Source organism: Salpingoeca rosetta (genome assembly GCF_000188695.1).
Source record: "Salpingoeca rosetta unplaced genomic scaffold supercont1.3, whole genome shotgun sequence".
Classification (NCBI taxonomy): domain Eukaryota; class Choanoflagellata; order Craspedida; family Salpingoecidae; genus Salpingoeca; species Salpingoeca rosetta.
In genome coordinates this window covers 555,669-576,693 of record NW_004754931.1, presented here as the reverse complement: position 1 = coordinate 576,693, position 21,025 = coordinate 555,669, and the positions used below count along the sequence as shown (strand labels likewise).

General features: G+C 57.3%; 5 protein-coding genes across 5 annotated transcripts in view; 3 read left to right on the top strand and 2 right to left on the bottom strand.

Moving 5' to 3' along the window:
- Positions 1 to 3,321, top strand: part of PTSG_01695 (uncharacterized protein) — a 5,092-nt gene extending 1,771 nt beyond the window's left edge. The window contains exons 3-9 of the mRNA XM_004997615.1: positions 129 to 224; positions 250 to 731; positions 999 to 1,122; positions 1,380 to 1,797; positions 2,061 to 2,290; positions 2,554 to 2,626; positions 2,758 to 3,321. Coding sequence (XP_004997672.1) covers positions 129 to 224; positions 250 to 731; positions 999 to 1,122; positions 1,380 to 1,797; positions 2,061 to 2,290; positions 2,554 to 2,626; positions 2,758 to 3,023 — 1,689 coding nt within the window. The 3' untranslated portion in view covers positions 3,024 to 3,321. The remainder of the gene's footprint in view (positions 1 to 128; positions 225 to 249; positions 732 to 998; positions 1,123 to 1,379; positions 1,798 to 2,060; positions 2,291 to 2,553; positions 2,627 to 2,757) is intronic.
- Positions 3,110 to 11,645, bottom strand: PTSG_01694 (branched-chain-amino-acid aminotransferase-like protein 2). Its single transcript, XM_004997614.1, has 14 exons — positions 11,605 to 11,645; positions 11,156 to 11,301; positions 10,766 to 10,929; positions 10,332 to 10,502; positions 9,782 to 9,993; positions 8,894 to 9,491; positions 7,402 to 8,658; positions 6,897 to 7,139; positions 6,448 to 6,645; positions 5,592 to 6,122; positions 5,249 to 5,364; positions 4,793 to 5,066; positions 4,015 to 4,536; positions 3,110 to 3,788 (listed from the first exon to the last, which is right to left on the bottom strand). Exons 2-14 carry the CDS (start codon positions 11,211 to 11,213, stop codon positions 3,636 to 3,638), a joined length of 4,497 nt encoding a protein of 1,498 aa, XP_004997671.1. The 5' UTR covers positions 11,214 to 11,301; positions 11,605 to 11,645; the 3' UTR covers positions 3,110 to 3,635.
- Positions 11,646 to 11,788: 143 nt separating this feature from the next.
- Positions 11,789 to 13,771, top strand: PTSG_01693 (uncharacterized protein). The gene is made up of 2 exons (XM_004997613.1): positions 11,789 to 11,907; positions 12,224 to 13,771. The coding sequence occupies exon 2, from the start codon at positions 12,229 to 12,231 to the stop codon at positions 13,321 to 13,323; it is 1,095 nt and encodes a 364-aa protein (XP_004997670.1). The 5' UTR covers positions 11,789 to 11,907; positions 12,224 to 12,228; the 3' UTR covers positions 13,324 to 13,771.
- A 136-nt stretch (positions 13,772 to 13,907) lies between these two features.
- On the bottom strand, positions 13,908 to 18,348 carry PTSG_01692 (uncharacterized protein; the record flags this gene model as incomplete). Its single annotated transcript, XM_004997612.1, has 13 exons — positions 18,195 to 18,348; positions 17,914 to 17,965; positions 17,563 to 17,682; positions 17,119 to 17,268; positions 16,888 to 16,936; positions 16,580 to 16,640; positions 16,367 to 16,406; positions 16,143 to 16,199; positions 14,917 to 15,000; positions 14,683 to 14,774; positions 14,419 to 14,506; positions 14,126 to 14,180; positions 13,908 to 14,005 (listed from the first exon to the last, which is right to left on the bottom strand). The coding sequence occupies exons 1-13, from the start codon at positions 18,269 to 18,271 to the stop codon at positions 13,908 to 13,910; spliced, it is 1,023 nt and encodes a 340-aa protein (XP_004997669.1). The 5' UTR covers positions 18,272 to 18,348.
- Positions 18,349 to 19,159: 811 nt separating this feature from the next.
- Positions 19,160 to 21,025, top strand: part of PTSG_01691 (uncharacterized protein) — a gene marked incomplete at both ends in the record, with an annotated part of 2,649 nt that continues 783 nt past the window's right edge. Inside the window, 2 exons of the mRNA XM_004997611.1 lie at positions 19,160 to 19,633; positions 19,658 to 21,025. The exon at positions 19,658 to 21,025 is cut by the window's right edge and continues 783 nt beyond it. Coding sequence (XP_004997668.1) covers positions 19,160 to 19,633; positions 19,658 to 21,025 — 1,842 coding nt within the window. The remainder of the gene's footprint in view (positions 19,634 to 19,657) is intronic.

Here is a 21,025-nt window from a genome sequence, read left to right as displayed (position 1 = left end):
GCAACACGTTCGGCGACGTAACTTAGATGCATACTCCTCCATACCTGCTAGCTGACCTAAGACCGATTCGATGTTGCTTAGTCTAATGGTCCATCGCGCTATGTGCTCCTCTAGACGACAGCCGATAGCGCTTCGTCTCCGGTACTGACCTATCCGATTACTATCTCTTCACCATCTACCTTCTATCCCTCGCTCTCTCGTACCCCTCACTTTATTCTCTTGTAGTCCTATAATAATCATATCATCTAGCTACTCCTACTTCGATCTGCCTTTAGTCCCTTACACAGTACAACTCCCGCGCGTACACACACACACACTACACGACACACACACACACACACGACACACACGACACACACACACACACACACACACACACACACACACACACACACACACACACACACACACACACACACGCACACACACACACACACACGCATACGCACATTCACATACATACATACATACTCACCTACGCACATTCACATACGTGCGCGCACATCCCTCTCCACTGCCTTCCAGTACAACCTGCTGCCAGCATCCATGCTGGCGACGGCACACATGTACGCTGTGGATGACATCGACGAACAGCCATCGTTTGCGGAGGTGGGTGGATTCGTGTTCCAACCTGAAGGGTTTCACAAAGTCATCGCAAACGCCAACGGGACATATGTGGAGACGGAGCTCTTTGCTGACGCACCGGTTCACGACAGCACGGGCCTTACACGGTAGACACTTGAATTGCACTCCCGTGCATTCGTTTACGTGTGTGTGTTTGTCGGTGTATGTATGACAGATATAACTTGGTGGCTATGTTACTCACTTGTTCTCATGTCTCTCTCTCTCTCTCTTTCACACGCACACATTCATTCACACACACACACACACACACACACACACGTACACGCACACACCTACACGCACGCACACGCACGCACACACATACACGCACGCACACGCACACGCACGCACGCACACACGCACACACAATGCAGAGTGCACCACCGCGCTGCTGATCCACTGGTGACGACAACGGCCGGCGCTCCCTTGCAGATGGAGGCTGCACCGAAGAACAGATACGCACTCGCACCCGGCATTGCATGGACAACGCACACAGAGGCAGGTTTTACTATTGAGGATGACTGGAAGTGCAGTGGCACGGCATGATGGGATAGTGCTACACGTGAGCGCGTGCTTGGTATATGGGTGTATCTGGGGCTTGCATGTGCGGAAGAGGAATTTGTCGTGGTTTTGCTTGTGCATGTGCATGTTCTTGTGCCTGTGCTTGTGGTGCTGCAATCGAGGTAACCGTTTGGTGGTGCACAACCACGATGTTTTATCGGTTGATGTCAAACCCTCGTATCCTTCCTGCACAGGAGACTGTGAATGCGAGCGTCGCCAGCGCTTCGTCAAGTTTTGATCCGTCACGCTTCAGGGTGACCAACATTCTGTGGAGCGACAACCCGTATGATGACCAGTCGAGCCTGTGGCTGCTGCCGTATGCGCAGACGGGCGGGTTTGTGCTCGACCTTGGCAGTGCAACACAACGCCTGGAGGCGTTTGTGGTGGCCAACACGCACAACTCGCACTACAACGACTTTGGCACCAAGGCCTTCACCATCGATGTCAGCAACAGCACCCACGACGACGACAACAGCACATGGCAGAATGTCGTGAAGAGTAACCTTGCAGACGTGAGAGGAAAGACAACGGTCGCGCCACAAACCTTCACACCAGAATACCCGCTGCGCGCACGTTTCGTTCGCGTTTGGATTCACTCCTTCTTCGGAAAAGGTGCCACCGCATGACCTGGTTCTTCTCACACGCACACGGTAACTGTTGGTATCATTGTCTGTCACAACTGCTTTTGCTCTCAATTGCTGTTCTCCTTATGCTCCTATACGTGAGCGAGCGCCTTCACACTCACCCGCTCACCCACACCCACACCCACACACTCTCTCCCTCTCTCTCGCTCACACACCCACCCACACACAACGCCAACGTCAACGTCAACGTCAACGCCGTGGCTTGTGCCTGCATCTATCTGTTTGCGCAAGGGGGCGGGCTCAACTCGTTTGCCATCAAGGGTGTGCGGCCGCACCGCGTGAATCGCACGGAAGTGCATTCGCTCGCCAACTTCTCGTTTGTGAACACCCGCAGCACACAGCTGGAGCAGCACACGGTCGCGCCTGACCGCGTGCACTACACCGTGCACTATGATGTCGCTGCCGATCTCGCCTCATCGCGGTTCCACGTCAACGAGGAGTACACCGTGACCCCCGACAATGTGAGTTCTGGGGCTGATGGCGGTGAATGTGTGTATGTGTGTGTGTGTACATGTGCATGCGTGTGTGTACATGTGCATGCGTGTGTGTGTGTGTGTGTGTGCGTGCGTGCGTGTGTGTGTGTGTGTGTGTGTGTGTGTGTTCGTTCCTCAAGATGTGTATTTGCACTTGTCTCTCCATGCATACATCCAAGTTGTGGTTGTCTGCGGTCTGTCGCTGACTCCTCGTGCAATTGCTGATGACCGACCATATGTTGTTGGTGCAGGTGACCATCATCTCGAGTGTGCGCGAGGATGTGGCTGGCCTCTCCATCCGCATCCCCATCTTCGCATTTGATGGTTCGTTCACTGCCGTGACGCCCCACCACACGATTTGCAGCAGCCTATATTCACACACACACATATGAGCAGACAGACATTCAGACATGCAAACCACCATCTCACATTGATTGCTCTCGTCAATGTGACAGGCGAGCGAAACACGACGTTTGGCGTGAATGGGCAGAACCAGCTCGTGGCGGCACTGAAGGGGGACGCAGTGTCACAACTCGGCACAACTTGCGCCATCTACTCGCTAGCAGAGCAGGTCAATTGGACCATTGACCTCAACACTTCCTTCTATGCACGAAACGGGTACATGCTCATGGCGGAAGCTGTGCCCATCCAGCCAGACACATCGGCGCTCACGCTCACCATCACCCCTGCAAACAACGCTTGCCAAACCACGCTTGCGTGACTGTCCAGCACTTGACCCGTCACACACACACACACACACACACACTCTCTCTCTCTCTCACACACACACACTCTCTCTCTTTCTGTCTATCTCTCTTGTTACATTGTGGTTGGTTTGCAACACCGAAAGAGTTTGTACAAACATCACACGTATGACACACCAGTCTTGACGCCGAAAGTGTATTGGATCGCGAGCATGCGTATGTGTATCTGTGTGCTGGTAGAACGACAAGCGAGTCAGCCTCTGCGAAAGAAGGAGCTCCAACCAGCGAAACAGTACAGCAGGTCGCCACAGCGGCAACAACAGCTACAACGAGGGGTAAACAGCTGCGCAGACACAGACACGACGAGAGCGCAAAGAAGAACAAGGCGGAAGGAAAAACAAAACGCGTAAGCAGCCAATGCATCCACGTAAAGCAAAGCAGTAAGCGGCAGAGAGAACGTAAGCCGAACAAAACGAAAGCGGAAAGGCGAGGGAGAGGGGAGAATGAACAAAGAAAGAAACAACAGGACAGGAAAACGAACCACTAGAGAACAGGGAACGAAACACGTCGACAGTGACACCACCATGGAGGGGGTCGTCGACGAGGGCTTGTGCGGCGCCACGCTGCAGTTAGAACGGCAGCTGCTCGCCCTCGGCCTCTGTGAGGTCGTGGAAAGCGGCCTGGATGCGCTCCGTGATCGGCCCGCGGGCACCAGAGCCAATGGCGCGGCCGTCAATGGCAATGACGGGGGTGAGCTCACCCATCGTGCCAGTCGTGAACACCTAGCGGAGAAGACAAGGCACAGGGGGGGGGGATGTTGATGCATAAGGAAAGACGGCACGGAGATGCCAAAATGAGCACATGCACGCAGCTGATACACACACACACACACACACAGAAGAGACGCGCAGACTAAATAACGCACAAGCACGCACACACCCACACACACACACTTACACACGCAAGTACACAGACACACACACACACACACACACACACACAATGTACCTCGTCGGCAGCGTGGAACTCGGCGAGGGAGACGCGGCGGATCTGCAGAGGCAGCTGGAGCTTCTCGGCCAGCTCAATCACAACAGCGCGCGTGACACCGGGCAGGCAGTAGTCGGCAGAGGGCGTGAGGACGGCGCCGCCCTTGACTGCAAACAGGTTGGTGGCGTTGGTCTCGGCAACAAAGCCGTCGAGGTCAAGCATAATGGCGTCTGCGGCGCCAGCAGCGTTGGCCTGGATCTTGGGCAGGATGTTGTTGATGAGGTTGCAGTGGTGGATCTTCGAGTCGAGGCACTGGGGCGAGTTGCGGCGGTTGGCGGCAGTGATGAGCTTCACGCCATCCACGTTGTTGTAGGTGGCAGCGCCCTGCACGCCCTTGAACTCTGGAAGGACGACAAGCACGGAGCCAGACTGGTTGAAGGCCGGGTTCATGCTGGAGGTGACCTTCGCACCACGGGACAGGGTGATGCGCACGTGCACGCCATCGCGCATGTTGTTGGCAGCCAGCGTCTTGAAGATTGTCTCCTGTGGTCAGGTGAAGCAGTAAAGGGTGGGAGGGGGGCGTGAGACAGGGAAGGGGGTTGAGAGGGTGTGACAAACCACGGTTGTCGTTGACAATACGAGTGTTGCGAGCATCGCAGCGCACCTGAATTACAGTGCACGTGAACCGCAGTCAGCTCAGCGCAAAAAAGACACACACGCGCACAAAAGGCACATAAACACACACGCACAAAAGACACACACGCGCGCGCACAACAGGCACACACATACATGCACAGACCTTGATGTCTTCCGGGGATGGAATGTCATCAAAGGCCATTGCCTTGGCAGAGTCAATGAGGCGTTGCACATGCTGGTCCAGGCGGAACGCCTTGCCGTTGTACACGCGCAGGCCCTCCCACACGGCGTCACCGCCCTGCACCGCAGAGTCAAACACGGACAGGGACGCAAAGGCGCGGGGCACAAGGCCGCGGCCAACCCACACAAGCACGTTCTCGTTGCGCGCGTCAGGCAGCTCTGGTGCCGCAAGGTCGTCGGTGCTGGCGTTTTTCAGCCTAATGCGCCACACGAGCACGCGCATGAATACGTATGTGTATGGAATGTGGAAGGGGAGTCGATGACGTAAGTCGGTAAGGTGCGGGTCGACGAGCATAGCCGGAGCAAATGACAACTCAAATGGGTGTGTGAGTGAAGAGCAAAGAAAACAAACAGGCAAGTGCGTGTGAAGGCCACTGACATGGAAGGCGACATGCCATGGCCGATTGCGTGCTGGGAGAGGGCGAGGTAGAACGGATACGCGTCGCGAATCAGAGGCAACAGCGCGGCATCGACAGTGTGCATCGACTTGCTCGGCTGTTTGTGGGGAGAGGGGAATTGATGGGATGTGGTCATGTGAGCTGAATGGGACCTTACACACAGACAGACAGCCACACACAGCTACACACAGCCACACACACACACACACACACACACACATACAAATACAAATACACACACACACACACAACCACACATACACACACAGACGCATACACATACAAATACACACACACACAAAAAAAAAAACAGAAATCACGGACCATAAAGCCGGTGGAGGAATGGACGGTCTTGTACCACTCAGACGCCCAGACGCCATCGTACTCCTTTGGCCCCGCCGGCCAGGACAGCATGGCCTCGTCAAAGCTGATGCCAAGGCCATGGCACAGCTGGCGCAGCACGGCCTCCGGGTTGATGGTCAGCGCGTCAGAGTCGACGACGCAGAAGGGGATGTTGCGTTCCCTGAGCTTGGTCATGAGGGCGTGTGCCTGCGGGAAGCACGTCTCGTCCGCAGTTGGCTTGGCAAAGTTCTTGAACGAGGACACAACGGCGGCAGGGTTGCGGAACTGGAAGATGTGCACGCAGCGGCTGAGCCAGGCGTCGTCATCGTCGACGTCTGTTGGCATGTGCTTGACCAGGTTCTTGCAGTACAGCACTTGCGTGGATGTGTGTGCGAGAATGGACTGCACCACCTCGGCCGGGTTTGTTGGCTGCGACGCAATGACCTCGTCCTGCATGGGGTGGTTCAGGTGCGGGTTCTTGTGCAGGAACGACCCGTAAAAGGGCTCGTCACGCTGGTGGTCGAGTCAACGCAGCCAGGAACATGCAAAACAAGCGTGGTGGACGAGAGAAGGATAGGGACAGGAGTCGCGATGGTGTAGCAGGCAGCGGTGGCACGTGTGAGCACACGACACAAAGATGCAGCGAAGGGGCACTCAATGATGTTGCGTGCCGATTGCGGGGTAAATTCCCCCACAGTGCGCACGGCATCACACACACACACACACACACGCACACAAATATACATACCACGCAAGCGAGCACAGTTACACACAGACACACAGACACACAGACACACAGACACACACGCACACACACACACACACACGATGCACTCACCACTGTTGTGTCCGATCGTTGTGCAAAGGAGTACATGAGCGCTGTGGAGAGGGAGCGCGGGCATGCCCACGTCTGAATGATGCGGACTTTGTTGTCATCAATCTGCTCAGAGCCAATGAAGTGGACGTGTGTCTGCTCATCGTCGTCGGCGGTGGTGTTGTCAGGCTCATCAAACACAGGCACGGTCACGTTGGCCATCTATGTGGCAGAAATGGGAGCAACGGCGGCGAAGGGGAGCAGGGAGCGGGAGGGGGTAAAGCGGAAAGAGGCAGGCGTAGAAGTAGTGTGCGAAGGATGAGGCAGGAGGAAGAGCCATAGGGTACACGTGAGTGACTGAGGGTAAGTGTGATGACAGTGCAAACAATTACATTGATGTGAACAATTACATTGACGCAACGCAAGACCAGGGCCCCAGAAAGCAATCAAGACTTGAGTGCCAGTGCGCGTACCAGCTTGGTGGCTGGGGCGTAGCAAGCGGTGAGGCTGACGCTGCCCTTCTGCCTGAACGGGTCAAGAAGCATCTGTGCCACGTCGTTGACGTCCTTCTGCTCCACGGGCTCGCCCTCGACCGTCAGGAGCTTCATGCCTGCACGGAGGCCAGCGCGGTGCGCGGGCTTGCCAACATCGGTGGTCGTCACCTCAACACCGCCGCCAGCACCAGGCGCAATGGCGGAAAGGCTGAGGCCGACAGACTATAAAGGCAGGAGTCGGAGAAAGGAGGCGAATGCGGTGAGCACAATGAAATGTGAACGTGTGCATGTATCAATAGAAAACAAGAAGAACACGGAGAAGAAGCTGCGTCACCCAAATAGAAGTACGCCGCGGCACATGCGCAAATACAAATGCACACACGCACGCAAGTACGCGCACACACCCACACACACCCACACACACACCCACACACACACACACACACACACACACACACACAAGGGCGAACGCGCAGGGACAGACCTCATTGTCGTCTGCGTGGATGACAAACATGCGAGGGCGGCTGAATCGGGAGCGGGTGCTGAGGCGGCGGCGGGTGCGGGAGGAACGCGGCTGGAAGCTGGACTTGGACTGGGCAGCTGTGCCGTACAGCACGCCGTTGCTCTCGCCAACCTCAATGAACTTGCCCTCCTTCTCCATGCGCCTAAACTCCTCCTCCGTGACAAAGTGGTAGTCGACGCCGTCCTTCTCCCCCTGACGCGGTGCACGCGTGGTGAAGGGGACCGTGGACTTGTAAATGTCGCTGCGGACATCCTCCACAACTGTCTGCAGATCCTCGGGCAGGTTCTGGCCGTTGCTGTGGGAGAGGAGGGCGCGGAAGCTGGTGGGGCGGGTGCTGTTGGTGCACATGACGGTGAGCTCAACCTCGTCGCCCTGCGCGTCCATGAGCCGCTTGATGTAGCCGAGGTCAAAGCCCGCAATGCTCACGCCCTGCACGGCCAGGATGACGTCGCCAGGAAGCAGCGGCCGCTCCGAGAAGGCAACCATGTTGCAGTTGTCCGACACGGCAGAGACGTGCGGCAGGACGCCGTGGCTGAGGCCGCCGGCAATCTCCACGCCCCACGTGCCGTCGGAAAGACGGGCAATGACGACCGTCTGCACGGCGGTGGTGACGGTGGAGATGGCGCGGCGGGCACGCGACGCGCGGCGGCTCTTGCGCGGGCTGAAGGCCTTTGGCGTGCCGTAGTACACGCCGTCGCGCTCGCCCCACTCCAAGAAGGAGCCCGCGTTGATCATGTCCTTGAAGGTGTCCTCCGTGACAAAGTGGTAGTTGACGCCGTCCTTCTCGCCCTCGCGTGGCGCGCGCGTGGTGTAGGCGACCGTGGAGTCGTACACGCTGGCGCGGATGTCGGCCTTGGCAGCAGCGAGCGCGGCGCTGTCGTACTTGGATGCGAGGAAGAAGTCGTCGAGGTTGGAGGACACGGCCGTGTCTGCGGTGCTGAGCACAGTCAGCTCAATGTCCTGGTCCGCCTTCTTGATCTGCTCCACGGCGTGCGCGAGGCCGCTGCCGGCAACGGAGACGCCGTCAACAGCCAGCAGGCAGTCGCCCTCGGCGATGGTGCGCGTCTTGGCGATGTAGTGGACATCCTCGAGCTTCTCAAAGACAATGAGGCGGCCCTGCTCCGCGCCGCCGCCGATGCTGATGCCCCAGCGGCCGCTGCCGTTGCGGCCGAGAACGGCAGTGAAGATGTGCTCCTTCTTCGTGCCGCCAATCAGCGTCTGGCAGATGTAGAAAGGGCATGCATGCGCAATTTGGTTTGGGGAAGTCAGGGAGGGAGGGAGGGATTGAACACAGCCGTTAAGTAAATTGAGCAGCTGTGGAGAAGAAGAGGAGGAGAGACCCACGGATAAATAGACACACAGACAAACAACACAGACAAACACACATACACACAAACATCACACAGACACAGACGCAGACACAGACACAGACACACACACACACACGACTCACCGCTGCGGCGGAGGAGAAGGCGCGGGTGTTGTAGCGGACAACAAGCTCATGCTCGTCTGCGACCTGGCCAAGGCGGTTGCGGACAAAGGCGGCGTCCTTGCCGGAAGCATCGACCCCGTCGACGGCGAGCACCTGCATGGCCTTGGACAGGCCCGCAGCCGCGGCGGGTGAGCCGTCAACCACATCCAGCACAAACACGCCGTCGCGGGTCTGCGTGAGCTCGAGGCCCATGGAGGAGAATGGCCCGGCGTGCTTGATGGTGATGGCGCGGGGCCGGCTGGTGGCCCTGACAGAGGCCGCGTGTGCCTGCGAGCGGCGGAGCGACGGGCGGGCGTTGGCGCTGTCCTCTCCAGAGGCGACGTCGGCGTCGGCGGGGCCGTCCGTGCTTGACGATGGCACGCGGCGCACAGATGCACCCGGCTTGCGCTTGGGGGTGCCGTACATCACGCCGTTGGCCTCGCCCCACTCGACAAAGCGGTCGCCCTTGACCATGGCCTCAAAGTCGTCGCGCGTCACAAAGTGGTAGTTGACGCCCTCCACCTCGCCCTCGCGTGGCGCACGAGTGGTGTACGGGACAGAGGCGCCATACACATCCGCCCTGAGAGACAGAGAGTGTGTGTGCGCGTGTGTGTGTATTTGTGTGCGTGTGTGGGTGTGCGTTTGTGGGTGTGGGTGTGCGTTTGTGGGTGTGCGTGTGAGTGAGAATGGCGAAAAGAACAACAAGGAAAGGGCAAGCGCAGGTGCGGCAAAAGAAAGGGCACTGATATCAAGTAACACGAGGACCTATATCAAGCATGGCACGTTGATGATAGACATGCAACTGCTGCAACTGTTGCAGTGGCGCCAAAAAAAAAAAAAAAAACAACAACAACGCAAGGGCAAACGCACCTGATGTCGGCCTTGACGGCTGCAAGCTCGGCAGAGTCTGTGCTGTTGCTGCGGAGGAAGTTTGAGAGCAGGGTGTAGTCGGAGTCCACCTCACCATCCATGCAGTAGACAAGAAGCTCCACGGCAGGGCCTGCGGTGCGCATGAGCTGCTGCACGTCCTCGAGCGGGACGCCGCCAACAGACTGCCCGTCAATGGCAATGATGCAGTCGCCCTAGTTGTTGGTGGCGGGATTGTGGTTGTTGCAGCATGCATGAGTGGGCGGGTTTGTCAGTGAACAATGCAACAAGCACACAGGCGTTGCGGCTGCCAACATCCAAGCTCGATGACCAGCACACACACACACACACACACACACACACAGAGTCGGAGCGAGCGAGCAAACGAGAGAGAGAGAGAGAGAGAGAGAGAGAGAGAGAGAGAGAGAGAGAGAGAGAGAGAGAGAGAGAGAGAGAGAGAGACTCACTCACATACATAAACCCTGTCTCTCTGTCCCATACGCATATATACACGTAAACATGCATAAACACAGCAACACACATACACACACACCTTGCGGAGAGGACGAGCGGTGTAGGCGAGCTGAACGGCGCCGTCAAGAACACCGGCCACGCTGATGAGGCGCTTGTTGCTCACACCACCGGAGAGGGCGACGTTGAAGCTGCCGTTTTCGCCACGATGCAGGATCACCGTCTGCAGCTTGTACAGGCTCTGGTCAACACCCTATCATGCCGACATGTTTGAGCGTGTGTTGGTCAGAATGCGTGCAGGGAGCATGTTGCATGAGGTCGTTGACGCGACACTGCGGAGTGGCAGCAAGGGTGGCAGCGAGTTCGCTTCCAATGCGCCCTTCTTCGGAAGCACACACGCTATTCGCAATACGCTGCTGCAACCAGCACACACACACACACACACACACACACACACACACACACACACACACACACACACACACACACACACACACACACACAGAGGAAACGCACGTTGGCGGTGGGAGACGTGGGCTGAGCATAGGAGCTTGCGCTGCGCTTGAGAGTGCCGTACAGGTTGCCCTTGTACTCGCCGTGCTCCATGAAAGCATCGGCGGCAAGGAGGCGCTCAAACTCGTCGCGCGAAACGAAATGATAGTGGATACCATCCGTCTCACCTGAAGTGCAGATTCATGCAAAGGATAGGAGTGTGCATGTGCGTGTGCGTGCATGTGCGTGCGTGTGTGTGTGAGCGTGCACGTGTGTGAACAAAACAGTGTTCCAAGCGCCATTGCGTTTGATGCGTACAGTCCAGCCCATGGAGGACAAGACAGTGAGAGCTGCGTGGTGGATGTGCGTTGATCTCCCTCATGCAACTGAACACTTGATGACTCTGACTCTGACCTTCGCGGCGTGGGCGGGTTGTGAGCGCCACGCGCGGGTTCAGTGACGTAAGCGACATGGTGGTTCCCTGTTTCTCTGGAAACAAAGAAGAAACACAAGGCACAAGCTACTTCGAATGCTCTTGTCGTTTGGGCTTGATGAGGGAGCTGCAAGCGTGTCAACAAAAACCAATGAGGTGGTGTGTTGGGATTGATGGAGAGTAGGAGGACAGAGGCAGGGAGGAGGACGAATTTCAGTGAGCGTGAGCCGAAATGACTTGCAAATTTCCAACAAGCAAAGCAGGACCACACGATCCACACAAGGATACACACACACACACACACACACACACACACACACACACACACACACACACACACACACATGCATTCACACTCCATGTGCTGTTGTTCCCGCACTGCATACAGCACAACACAAGAAGCAAGGCACGCTCTCCTCCAGCATCAGACCTTTTCCTTGTGGCAGTGGTGGGGGTCAACGCAAGCCGCGCACTTGGTTAATTGGCGAAAGATTCCCGACAAATTTCACAGGCTCGAGGTTTCATGTGAGATGTCCACAAATTATCACCGCCGCGGTCTTTGAAGCACCCTAGCCAGAGCGCCACAAGTTCAAAGAACCAAGTTGAGTGAGGGTCGAGCGTGAGGGTCAAGTTATCTCTTGTCTTGTCTTCTGCTTGGGTACAGCCCAAGGGGAGGCGTGAGTTCACCACAAGGGAAAGAACTAGAGACAAAGGAACGAACAACGCCAACGAGGTTCGTCGTTACTCGTGAGTGTGTCTGTGTGTGGATGACTGTTCTTTTTGGCGATTGGTGTGTAACGGCCGCTCCTGCGTTCTGTATTGATTAGACATGCACACGCACGCATGATACCCAAACTCAACGTTCTTCTCCTTGTTCTTCTCCCTCCCTCCCTCCCTCACTCACTCACTCACTCACTCACTCAACAACTCTCCCTCACCCACTCACTAACTCTCCCTCACTCTTTCACACACACGCACACACAAACACACACACACACACAACAACACACACACACTCACGCACACACACACACACACATCTTGCGAAGGCATCATGTCCGCGACGTCCACGCCCGGGAAGCGGGAGGGCAAATCGCTGACAAACATCACGCGGCAGTTCATCCACATCCTGAAGAACCAGCCAGACCGCCGCATGTCCGTTGCAGACGTCGAGCAGCACCTGGAGAACCTGGGCATTCATTTCTCGCGTCGCCGATTGTCGGATGTGGTCAATGTCCTGGAGGGCATTGGCGTGATCCAGCGTCTGCAGGTGCAGCCACGCGTGTACCACGTGCAGCTGGTGGCCAACACCTCCGATCCAGACTTTGTCTCAAAGAAGAACCGGCTCAACGACGAGGTGCGCGCACTGTCACAGAAGGAGCGCGAGCTGCACGATCTCCTCACACAGTCCCTCAACGCGTTCAAGGCCCTCAAGGACCACCCATCTGCCCGCACCATTTCCGCCTCCGACCTCCTGCAAGTCGACAAGCTGCGCAACGGCCTGTCCTTCTTCATTCCTTCCGTGGACAACATGCATCTCTCCGTCAACCTCGACATGGAGAACTTCCTCGCAGACCAAGGCCTCAATTGCGTGCGCGCGCGTTACACTGACCCGTTCACCGTGCAAGGGTTTGTGCTCGATGACGACTTTCTCGGCATCCCAGCGGCATCAGCAACAGCAGCAACAACAACCGCAACTGCAGCGATACCAGGCGCAGCAGCAGCAGCAGCAAGCAGGGCGGCTGTTACAAGCAACCTGCCCGTGTTACACACCCCTTCAATGCCTCCAAGCGCTCAGCAAGACGCGGGTGTGCCCGGCGCGGAGTTGGAGGCTGAGCTGCGAGGCGAACTGGGCACTGCGCCGGAGACCTGCGTGGAGGCGCACGGCACACGCGGCCCCGTTGGCGATACAAGTGGTGACGACGACGATGGCGACAACGGTGAGCTGGCGGCGAAACGGAGCAAGCGCACCGGCGACCGCGCAGGAACAACAGCGGCATCGACGCAGCAGCCGCTGTGGCGAGGGGTCATGACGCCGTCGAGCAGGAGAGGGCCGTTGTTTGAGTTGAAGTGCAAGCAGGACGAGCTGCCTTACACCATGGTCATGAGCCCATCCACGACACTCTCAGACCTTCTTGGCTTTGACTAGTATTGCGTGCATGTGGTGTGTGTGTGCATGGTGTGTGTGTGTGTGTGTGTGTGTGTGTGTGTGTGTGTGTGTGTGTGTGTTGCATTGATGGATACTGTTGACAGAAACGCCATGCATCTTTTCCTTGCTTGCTTGTGTACACATTATGGCTGTTGCACAACTCCTATCCTTCTCCCTGTTACATGATCGAAACGTTTTCGCCTGCGTGCACCAGGTCATCGTCACTTCTGCTGTTTCAGTTGCAGATTTTTTTTTTCATTGCAGGTGCATAACTGGCTCGTGTGCTTGTTGCGCCTCATCGTTGGCGTGTACGTGTGTCAATGGTTTCTTACATTTGCAGCGCCCAAACACCAAACGGAGGCGCGCGTGTATGGTCGTTGATTACATTACACTGCCACAAGTCATGCGAGACAAGCACGCCAACGACAAAAAGCAACAGTCGACAAACGACAAAAGCAGCGATCATTCATGAACAACAGAAAAAAGAATAAGAGGGGGGGGTAGACAAAGACACTGTCCAAAGAAGAGAGGGTGTAGATGGACAAAAACGCGCCATCCATATCGATGACATGGTCTTGTGCGGGCTACAGTTCAACGATTGCTTCTTCCTGCACGGGAGGGGCGGCTGTGCTGCTCGCCGCGTCGCTGTCGTCCTGTGCGGTTCCAAGCTCAAACACACGGCCTGAATGCACACACACACACACACACACACAATTGCCAGGCGAGAGGACAGAGAGGTGAGCTGGGAAGCTGCAAAACGCCAATCAGACAGCCATGACGGTGGCGGGTGGGAGGCACTCACCGTCAGATTCAAAGCCATCAAAGCAGAAGCAGTTGTTCAGAGGTTCGCCCTTGCCCTATTGGGATGTCAGTTGAGAAGACGGGTTGAGTAAGCATGAACAGCAAGTAACACAGGCGAACGTGTGTGCGTGTGTGTGTGCGTGTGTGTGTGCGTGTGTGTGTGCGTGTGTGTGTGTGTGTGCGTGTGTGTGTGTGTGTGTGTGGTGATACGGCGCAAGGTAGCCAGTGTGGCCAATGCAAGGAGGTGGACAAGACACAGCAATTACGAGGGTGCACCCTGTGGATGGAACGTACCGAGACAGCCTTGATGACTTCACCAGAAAGCACGCCGCCGACAACAGCCGTGGCCAAGCACAACTCCGCGTGTGTGCTCATCAGTACGCTGCAATCAATCACAGCCACACAAGCGCCACGTTGTGCCAAGCAAAGTCAGAAGCTTGCGTACGCAATAGAGTGTGACATGCCCTCGATACCACACACACACACACACACATATGTATTCTTCACGTAAAAGGACATGACGGCGCTCCGAGGCTGAGCAGCAGAAAAGCGTCTCACCGCTCAACAAAGTCGCTGTTGACGGTGTTTTCATCCACGCCGCTGGCCGCAAAGACGCGAGCCACGTGCTCAAGCAGCTCAGGTGTGACACCCTGCAGAAGAGGCAGCCATCGTTATGGAGCGCAAGCACGGGTGCATGGGTGAGGTCCACAAAGCCCTACAGAAGACTGCAGGCAGGAGCAGACACAACACACAAGACACACACACGACACGCACACACACACACACGTGTACCTGAGGCAGAGGGTTGGAAGCTTGCCACTGGTGGAATGCGCGAAGCACAAGGAAGAGGTGAGGCAGCGAGCGCCGGCGTGTTCCCTAACACATGTGCATGTGCAGCGAAAGCGATGACAGCGATGTAGTGTGATGAGGTGAGAGAGGGAAGTGCAGTTGGGAGTAAGAGCAGTGTGATACAGGCTGTCAAGTCATGGTGGTGAAACTGTGGGGCCAGTAATCACGAGGGAGAAAGCAAACAGCGAGGCCGAGGGGTTTGAAGAAATCCAAAAAGAGAGGCGAAGAGATGAGGGGCAAAAGAAAGAGAGAGAGAGAGAGAGAGAGAGAGAGAGAGAGAGAGAGAGAGAGAGAGAGAGAGAGAGAGAGAGAGAGAGAGAGAGAGAGAGAGATAAAGATAGAGAGAGAGAGAGAGAGAGAGAGAGAGAGATAAAGATAGAGAGAGAGAGAGAGAGAGAGAGAGAGAGAGACAGAGACAGAGACAGACAGAGAGAGAGAGAGAGAGAGACAGACAGACAGACAGAGACAGACAGACAGACAGACAGACAGAGAGAGAAAGGAGAGGGGCGGGGAACACCAGGAGTGGAGGGAGCTGTCGTGCGACCAACTCTGGCCACACTGCCGTCAAGCGATACAACAAAAAATCAAAACCAGCACAATGCAGGAAGGGGGGGGGAGAGGACAAGCCAGCACAAATGTTCCGTTTCAAAAGAAAAAAGGCTGAAGCACTCGCACGCTGGGAAGATGCCAAGCGATAAGATCGCGGTAGCGCGCGCGACTGCCACCAAGCCTCCGTTTTGGTTTGGGTCGCCGTTGAATCATCCGTGACCATGGCAGCAGCTAACTGGCCAGCCCACGCGCAATGCACATCGATTGGACGCATACGCGCGCAGGCGCAGCCAGCCAGCCGCTCGACCGGCACACGAATGGGATTTGTAAAATCGACCGAGGCAAGCAATACGGCCAAGGGGGGGGGAGGGACAATAAGAGGGAAGAAGTGCGTCGATAGGGGAGTGGATACGCGAGTGGAGGGGTAGTTTGGGGGGGGGGGGGAAGAGAAGGAAAGAAGAAGAGGAGGGTGGGGAGGTTGCGGTAGCGGGATCAAGGTGGAGAGGGGAACAGCAGCGGAACCACACCACAAACAGGCGAAGGATGCGCTCTGAATGGAAACGGCTGGGTTTGTGTAAACAATGTCTGAGTATGTGCAGGCAAGGTTCAAGCCAGGGTACCTTGAAGTTGTGTTGCAGCACTCTTGCCCAAGAGGCGAAATCGATTGAGACGAGCTCCTGCACGCACGCACAGACGGGTATGAGTGCAAGTGCAGCCGAGGGGATGGAGGCAGTGTGTATGTTGGATTGAAGCGAACGCGAAGTGCTTGCAGGGGAGGGGGTGGGGTTGAGACACACGCGCAGCAAATTTGCATGGAAGCATAGGTGTTGAACAGGTGACTCACCGAAGTTGAGGCGTCATCAACATTGACGCTCTTCTTCTCCCTGTATAACAAGATGTGCCAGTCAAGGAGAAGTGAGCAGAAGGAGGGGGGGGGCAAGCAGCATTGTCAGCAGTTGGGCATGCAGAGAGATGTTCACGCAACCCCAATCCATCACCCCGGAGCTCATGCACATGGGCGCTTGAATACAACGGGAGCGTACACGTGGAAACGTACACAAGGTGGTCGTGGTGGTTGAGGTCCTGGAAGAAGAAGCCAAAGAAGCCGAGCGAAAGGCCTACGTGCGGGAGCGTACCGTGGGCATGTGAGCACAGGGGTGGAGAAGTGACGTGGACGAGTGTGTATATTTGTGTATAATTGTGTGTGTGTGTGTGTGTGTGTGTGTGTGTGTCTGGAGTGCGCAGGCGCATGCGCACAACGGATACATGAATGTGCAGATTGGTTCAAACTTGTGAGCAGCAATGCACACACACACACACACACGCACGCACGCACGCACATCCACACACGTTTCTGTGTCGTACCGTAATAGAACTTGACGCCTTGCGAGCGGCACAGGTCGTCCACTGCCGCCTGCATGCACACGCACAAGCAACGCACGCCATGGCGGGTGAGTGAGGCGAGGAAAAGCAAGCAAGGCTTGGGGCTGAGTGTCAATGGTTCGAACGAGCAAGCGCGTGAACGAGCAAGCAACAAAGGAAACCAACAGGCAAGTGAGCAATCGTTGTGGGTGTGGATTCAGGGCACGGACGAACCACGTCTTGGAAGAGGGCGTCAGTGACAATGACGACGTCATAGTTGGCGACAGCGTCTGCGGTGAGCTGGGTCGGCTTCAAGCCTGTGACGGCCGAGACTTCGACCTTGGGGTTCAGTGCCTGCAAACGGGGCACGGTGGCCTCTGCACGCTGTAGTTGTGTGCGAGAGAGAGAGTGTGTGTGTGTGTGGTGTTGTGTGTGGTGTTGTGTGTGTGTGTGTGTGTGTGTGTGTGTGTGTGTGTGTGTGTGTGTGTGTGTGTGTGTGTGTGTGTGTGTGTGTGTGTGTGTGTGTGTGTGTGTGTGTGTGTGGGAGTCGTGTGGGAGTGGGTGAGTGGAAATGATGAGCAGGAAGCAGACTGATGTGCTTCCGTGTGTCGCATGCAATGCACGTCGTTGGCGGCAAGGAGGCATGTCTCCGGAATACACAGGCATTACTCGACTCACGTTCTTGTTGAGATCGTCTGGGTGGAGGAAGAATTGTGCTGTCAGGTCACGTGCTGTGACGGGAGTGTCGTCTGCGAGCGTCAATGACTTGACGCCTGCCAAGACCAGGTTCTTGCATGTCTGCGCATGACGGGTGTCATAGGGAACCATGTGTGGGTGATTTTGTAAGTGCATGGCAAGCGAGGAAATTGAAACTTGGCACAACAATCACATACGACAACGACAGCTGCACACACACACATTCACACACACACACACATTCACACACACACACACATTCACACACACACATACACACATTCACACATTCACACACGCACACGAGTACAGACAAACAGCCTTCTTGCTTACCTCGACGGAGAGACCGCCGGCACCAAACACGAGCAACCGTGCTGCTCTTATCCTGTGCCCGTCACATGCTCACGTGTGAGAGTAGGGAAGAGAGACAGGGAAGGGGAGAGCACAGGGTAGACATGACGAAGGGAAGAGAAAATGCACCCTGCCATAAGCCACCACCAACCACCAGCCAGCTCACGTGCGCCATTTTCATCATCTTCTTCTCCGTTCCCCGAATTATTATCTCCACACCACACAGACACACCACACAAACACACACACACACACTCACGTGCCTTTTCTGCGCCTCCAGTCCCCACAGGCGAATCTGCCTGTCGTACTGTGTGGCTTCTGCCGCATCCAGTGAGGACATTCTGCACCGCTTGTGTGTATGTGTGTGGTGTCAGTGTTGAATGCGCGACGTGGTGGGTGTCTGTTGCACTGTTCTTCCCTCCTTTCTGTTCCTTGCAGGAATTGCAATGTCCGCTTTGCCAATTGCGCAACTGGCGCGTCACCTTTCAAAAAGGGCGCTATGAATTCGATGCGCCGTTAATCGGCACCGTTCTTTCGACAAAAACTCCCTGCGCTCTTCCAGGAATATCTGCCGCGCCATTTCTTCCCATGCGACCGTTGGCGGCTGCTCTGCGAACGCACACAAAAGCAAGCAACAAGCCAAGCCGCGCAAGCAAGCCACCAGCGCAGACAGCACATTTTTTTCTCCCTGCTCTACTCCCCCTCCTCCTCTGCGCTTGGTGCTGTCGACGACGGTTTCGAGACACGCACAGCAAGCCAACAGCCAGCAGTTTTTGTGTTGTCGCTTGGCTCCCGCCTTCAGCTCAAGGCCCTCAGCTCAAAGGTGAGACGGTGAGACGTTGGTGAGCCGTTGTTGGATGTGTGTGTGTGTGTGTGTGTTTGTGTTTGTGTGAGTGTATCTGTGCGCATCTGTATCTGTATCTGTATCTGTGAATGTATCTGTATCTGTCTCTGTCTCTCTCTGTCTCTCTGTCTCTCTGTCTCTCTGTCTCTCTCTGTCTGTCTCTGTCTCTCTCTGTCTCTCTGTCACAAACCCATCCACAAACCCATCCACGTCCACACATCCGTTTGCTCACAACCGCTTTGCCCCCCCCCCCCTCCTCTCCCACCCCACCAGATGTCTGAGCGCGTGTATTTGCCTTCGGTGGACGAAGGCGGTGCTCCGCCACCACCAAAGCGCCCAGCGCACACCGCGCCCGCAATGCACGCAGTGCATCACCCACAAGCCATGGCCGACCAGCAACAGCCCCAGCCGCACCAGCACCACCAGCAACACGCCATGGCTGTCCCACAACAGCAGCAACATCAGCACCAGCACCAGCACCCCCCACAGCACCCGCCGCAGCACCCACAGCACCCACCCCAGCACCAGCTGCCGCCTCAGCACCAGCACCAGCAGCACCAGCAGCAGCCACACCAGCCGCCGCCGCATGAGGCCCAGCACCAGCAACACCAGCATCAGCACCAGCCCCCGCAACACCAGCCACACCAGCATCAGCACCAGCCCCCGCAACACCAGCCGCACCAGCCTCACCCACAGCACCAGCAGCATGAGCACCAGCCGCACGAGCATCAGCCACACGAGCACCAGCAGCACCAGCAGCCGCAACAGCCCCAGCAGCCCCAGCATCCTCAGCTCGCCGTGCCGGCAGAGGCGCACGTCCTCCCGCCCTCCAACGTGCCCACCTCATCCACCGTCGCCGTGTCTGCCGCAACCCCGGCGCAGGTGAGCGTGGTTGGCCAAGTCCCACCCGCAAGCAGCGCCAGCAGCGCCGCACCCGCCATGGCCACGCAGTCGCCGCGCACCAGCCGCAACCAGACCAACGACGAGCTCGCCCAGGAAATGACCGCCCTGCGCAAGCTGCGCGGCCGCTCCACCCTCGACCAGCAGAGCGTCGCCCTCGTCCTCCACTGCTACCTCGCCCTCAAGCAGAAGCAGATCAGCGACCAGTCCAAGAGCAGCGGTGCAAAGACCAAGATGAACTACCAGAACACCGTGGCTCACCTTCTCGGCCTCTCCGCTAACACGGTCGGCAAGGCGTATGCCCGCTGGAACGCCGCCAAGCGCGAGGCCGGCGGCGGCCCACCAAGCACCGTCCCCGTGGCCGGCCTGCGTGGCAACTTCAACAAGAAGGACACGCGCGTGCCCGTGACCAACGCCACGCTGGTTGGTGTTCGCGAGTACGTGCGCGAGCAGCGCGCCGCCCAGAAGCGCGTCACCGCCGGCAACGTGCTCGAGTACCTGATTGAGCGCGACGTCATCTCCGTCAAGAAGTCGCAGCTCGGCCACCACGACAAGAAGGACTACGAGGCGGCCACCGTCGCCGTGCAGCGCTTCCTGCGTCGCGCGGGCTACACCCGCGGCACCTGGCACAGCATTGCCCCCAACGAGAAGCACCTGCGCATGCGCGACGCCTACATCAAGGCCATCCTCGACAACCGCGCCGCGCCCCCGGCCTCCCGCCTGCGTGAGGTGTACATTGGCGAGAGCTACGTGCACGAGCACTACCACCGCGCCGCAGACAGCCTGGTGGACCCCAACGACGAGCAGGAGCAGCAGGTGCGCAACCTGCGCGACGGCCGCCGCTACTGCTTCGCCATTGCCATCCAAGGCGCAGACCCGCGCTGCGACGTCCTGCCCCCCACAAACACGCCGCGCCCTGCCGCTGCCGCCACCACCGCAGTCACGCCAGCCACGCCTGCGCAGCCGGCCACATCCGCCGCCTCTGCGTCGTCTTCTACTGCTGCTGCAACAGGCACAACGGAGGGCGCAGCCGCCCCCGCAGCAACAGCCACGCCGGCAACCTCAGAAGCGGCAGCACAGGACACGGCCGGCAGCAGCACCTCTGCCACTGCCACCGACACTGCCACCACCCCTGCTACAACGGCCGCCGCCACGACCACCCCGCAGCAGGAGACTGCAGCTGCAAGCGGCAGCGGTCAGGAGACCAAGCACACGCCCGCCGCCGACGTCAAGGACCCGCTCCTTGCTCAGCAACAGCAACAGCCTGCCCAAGGACAAGGGGAGCAGCAGCAGCAGCAGCAGCAGCAGCAGCAGCAAGGCCAGTCTGATTCCGGCGTGCAGCCGAATGTG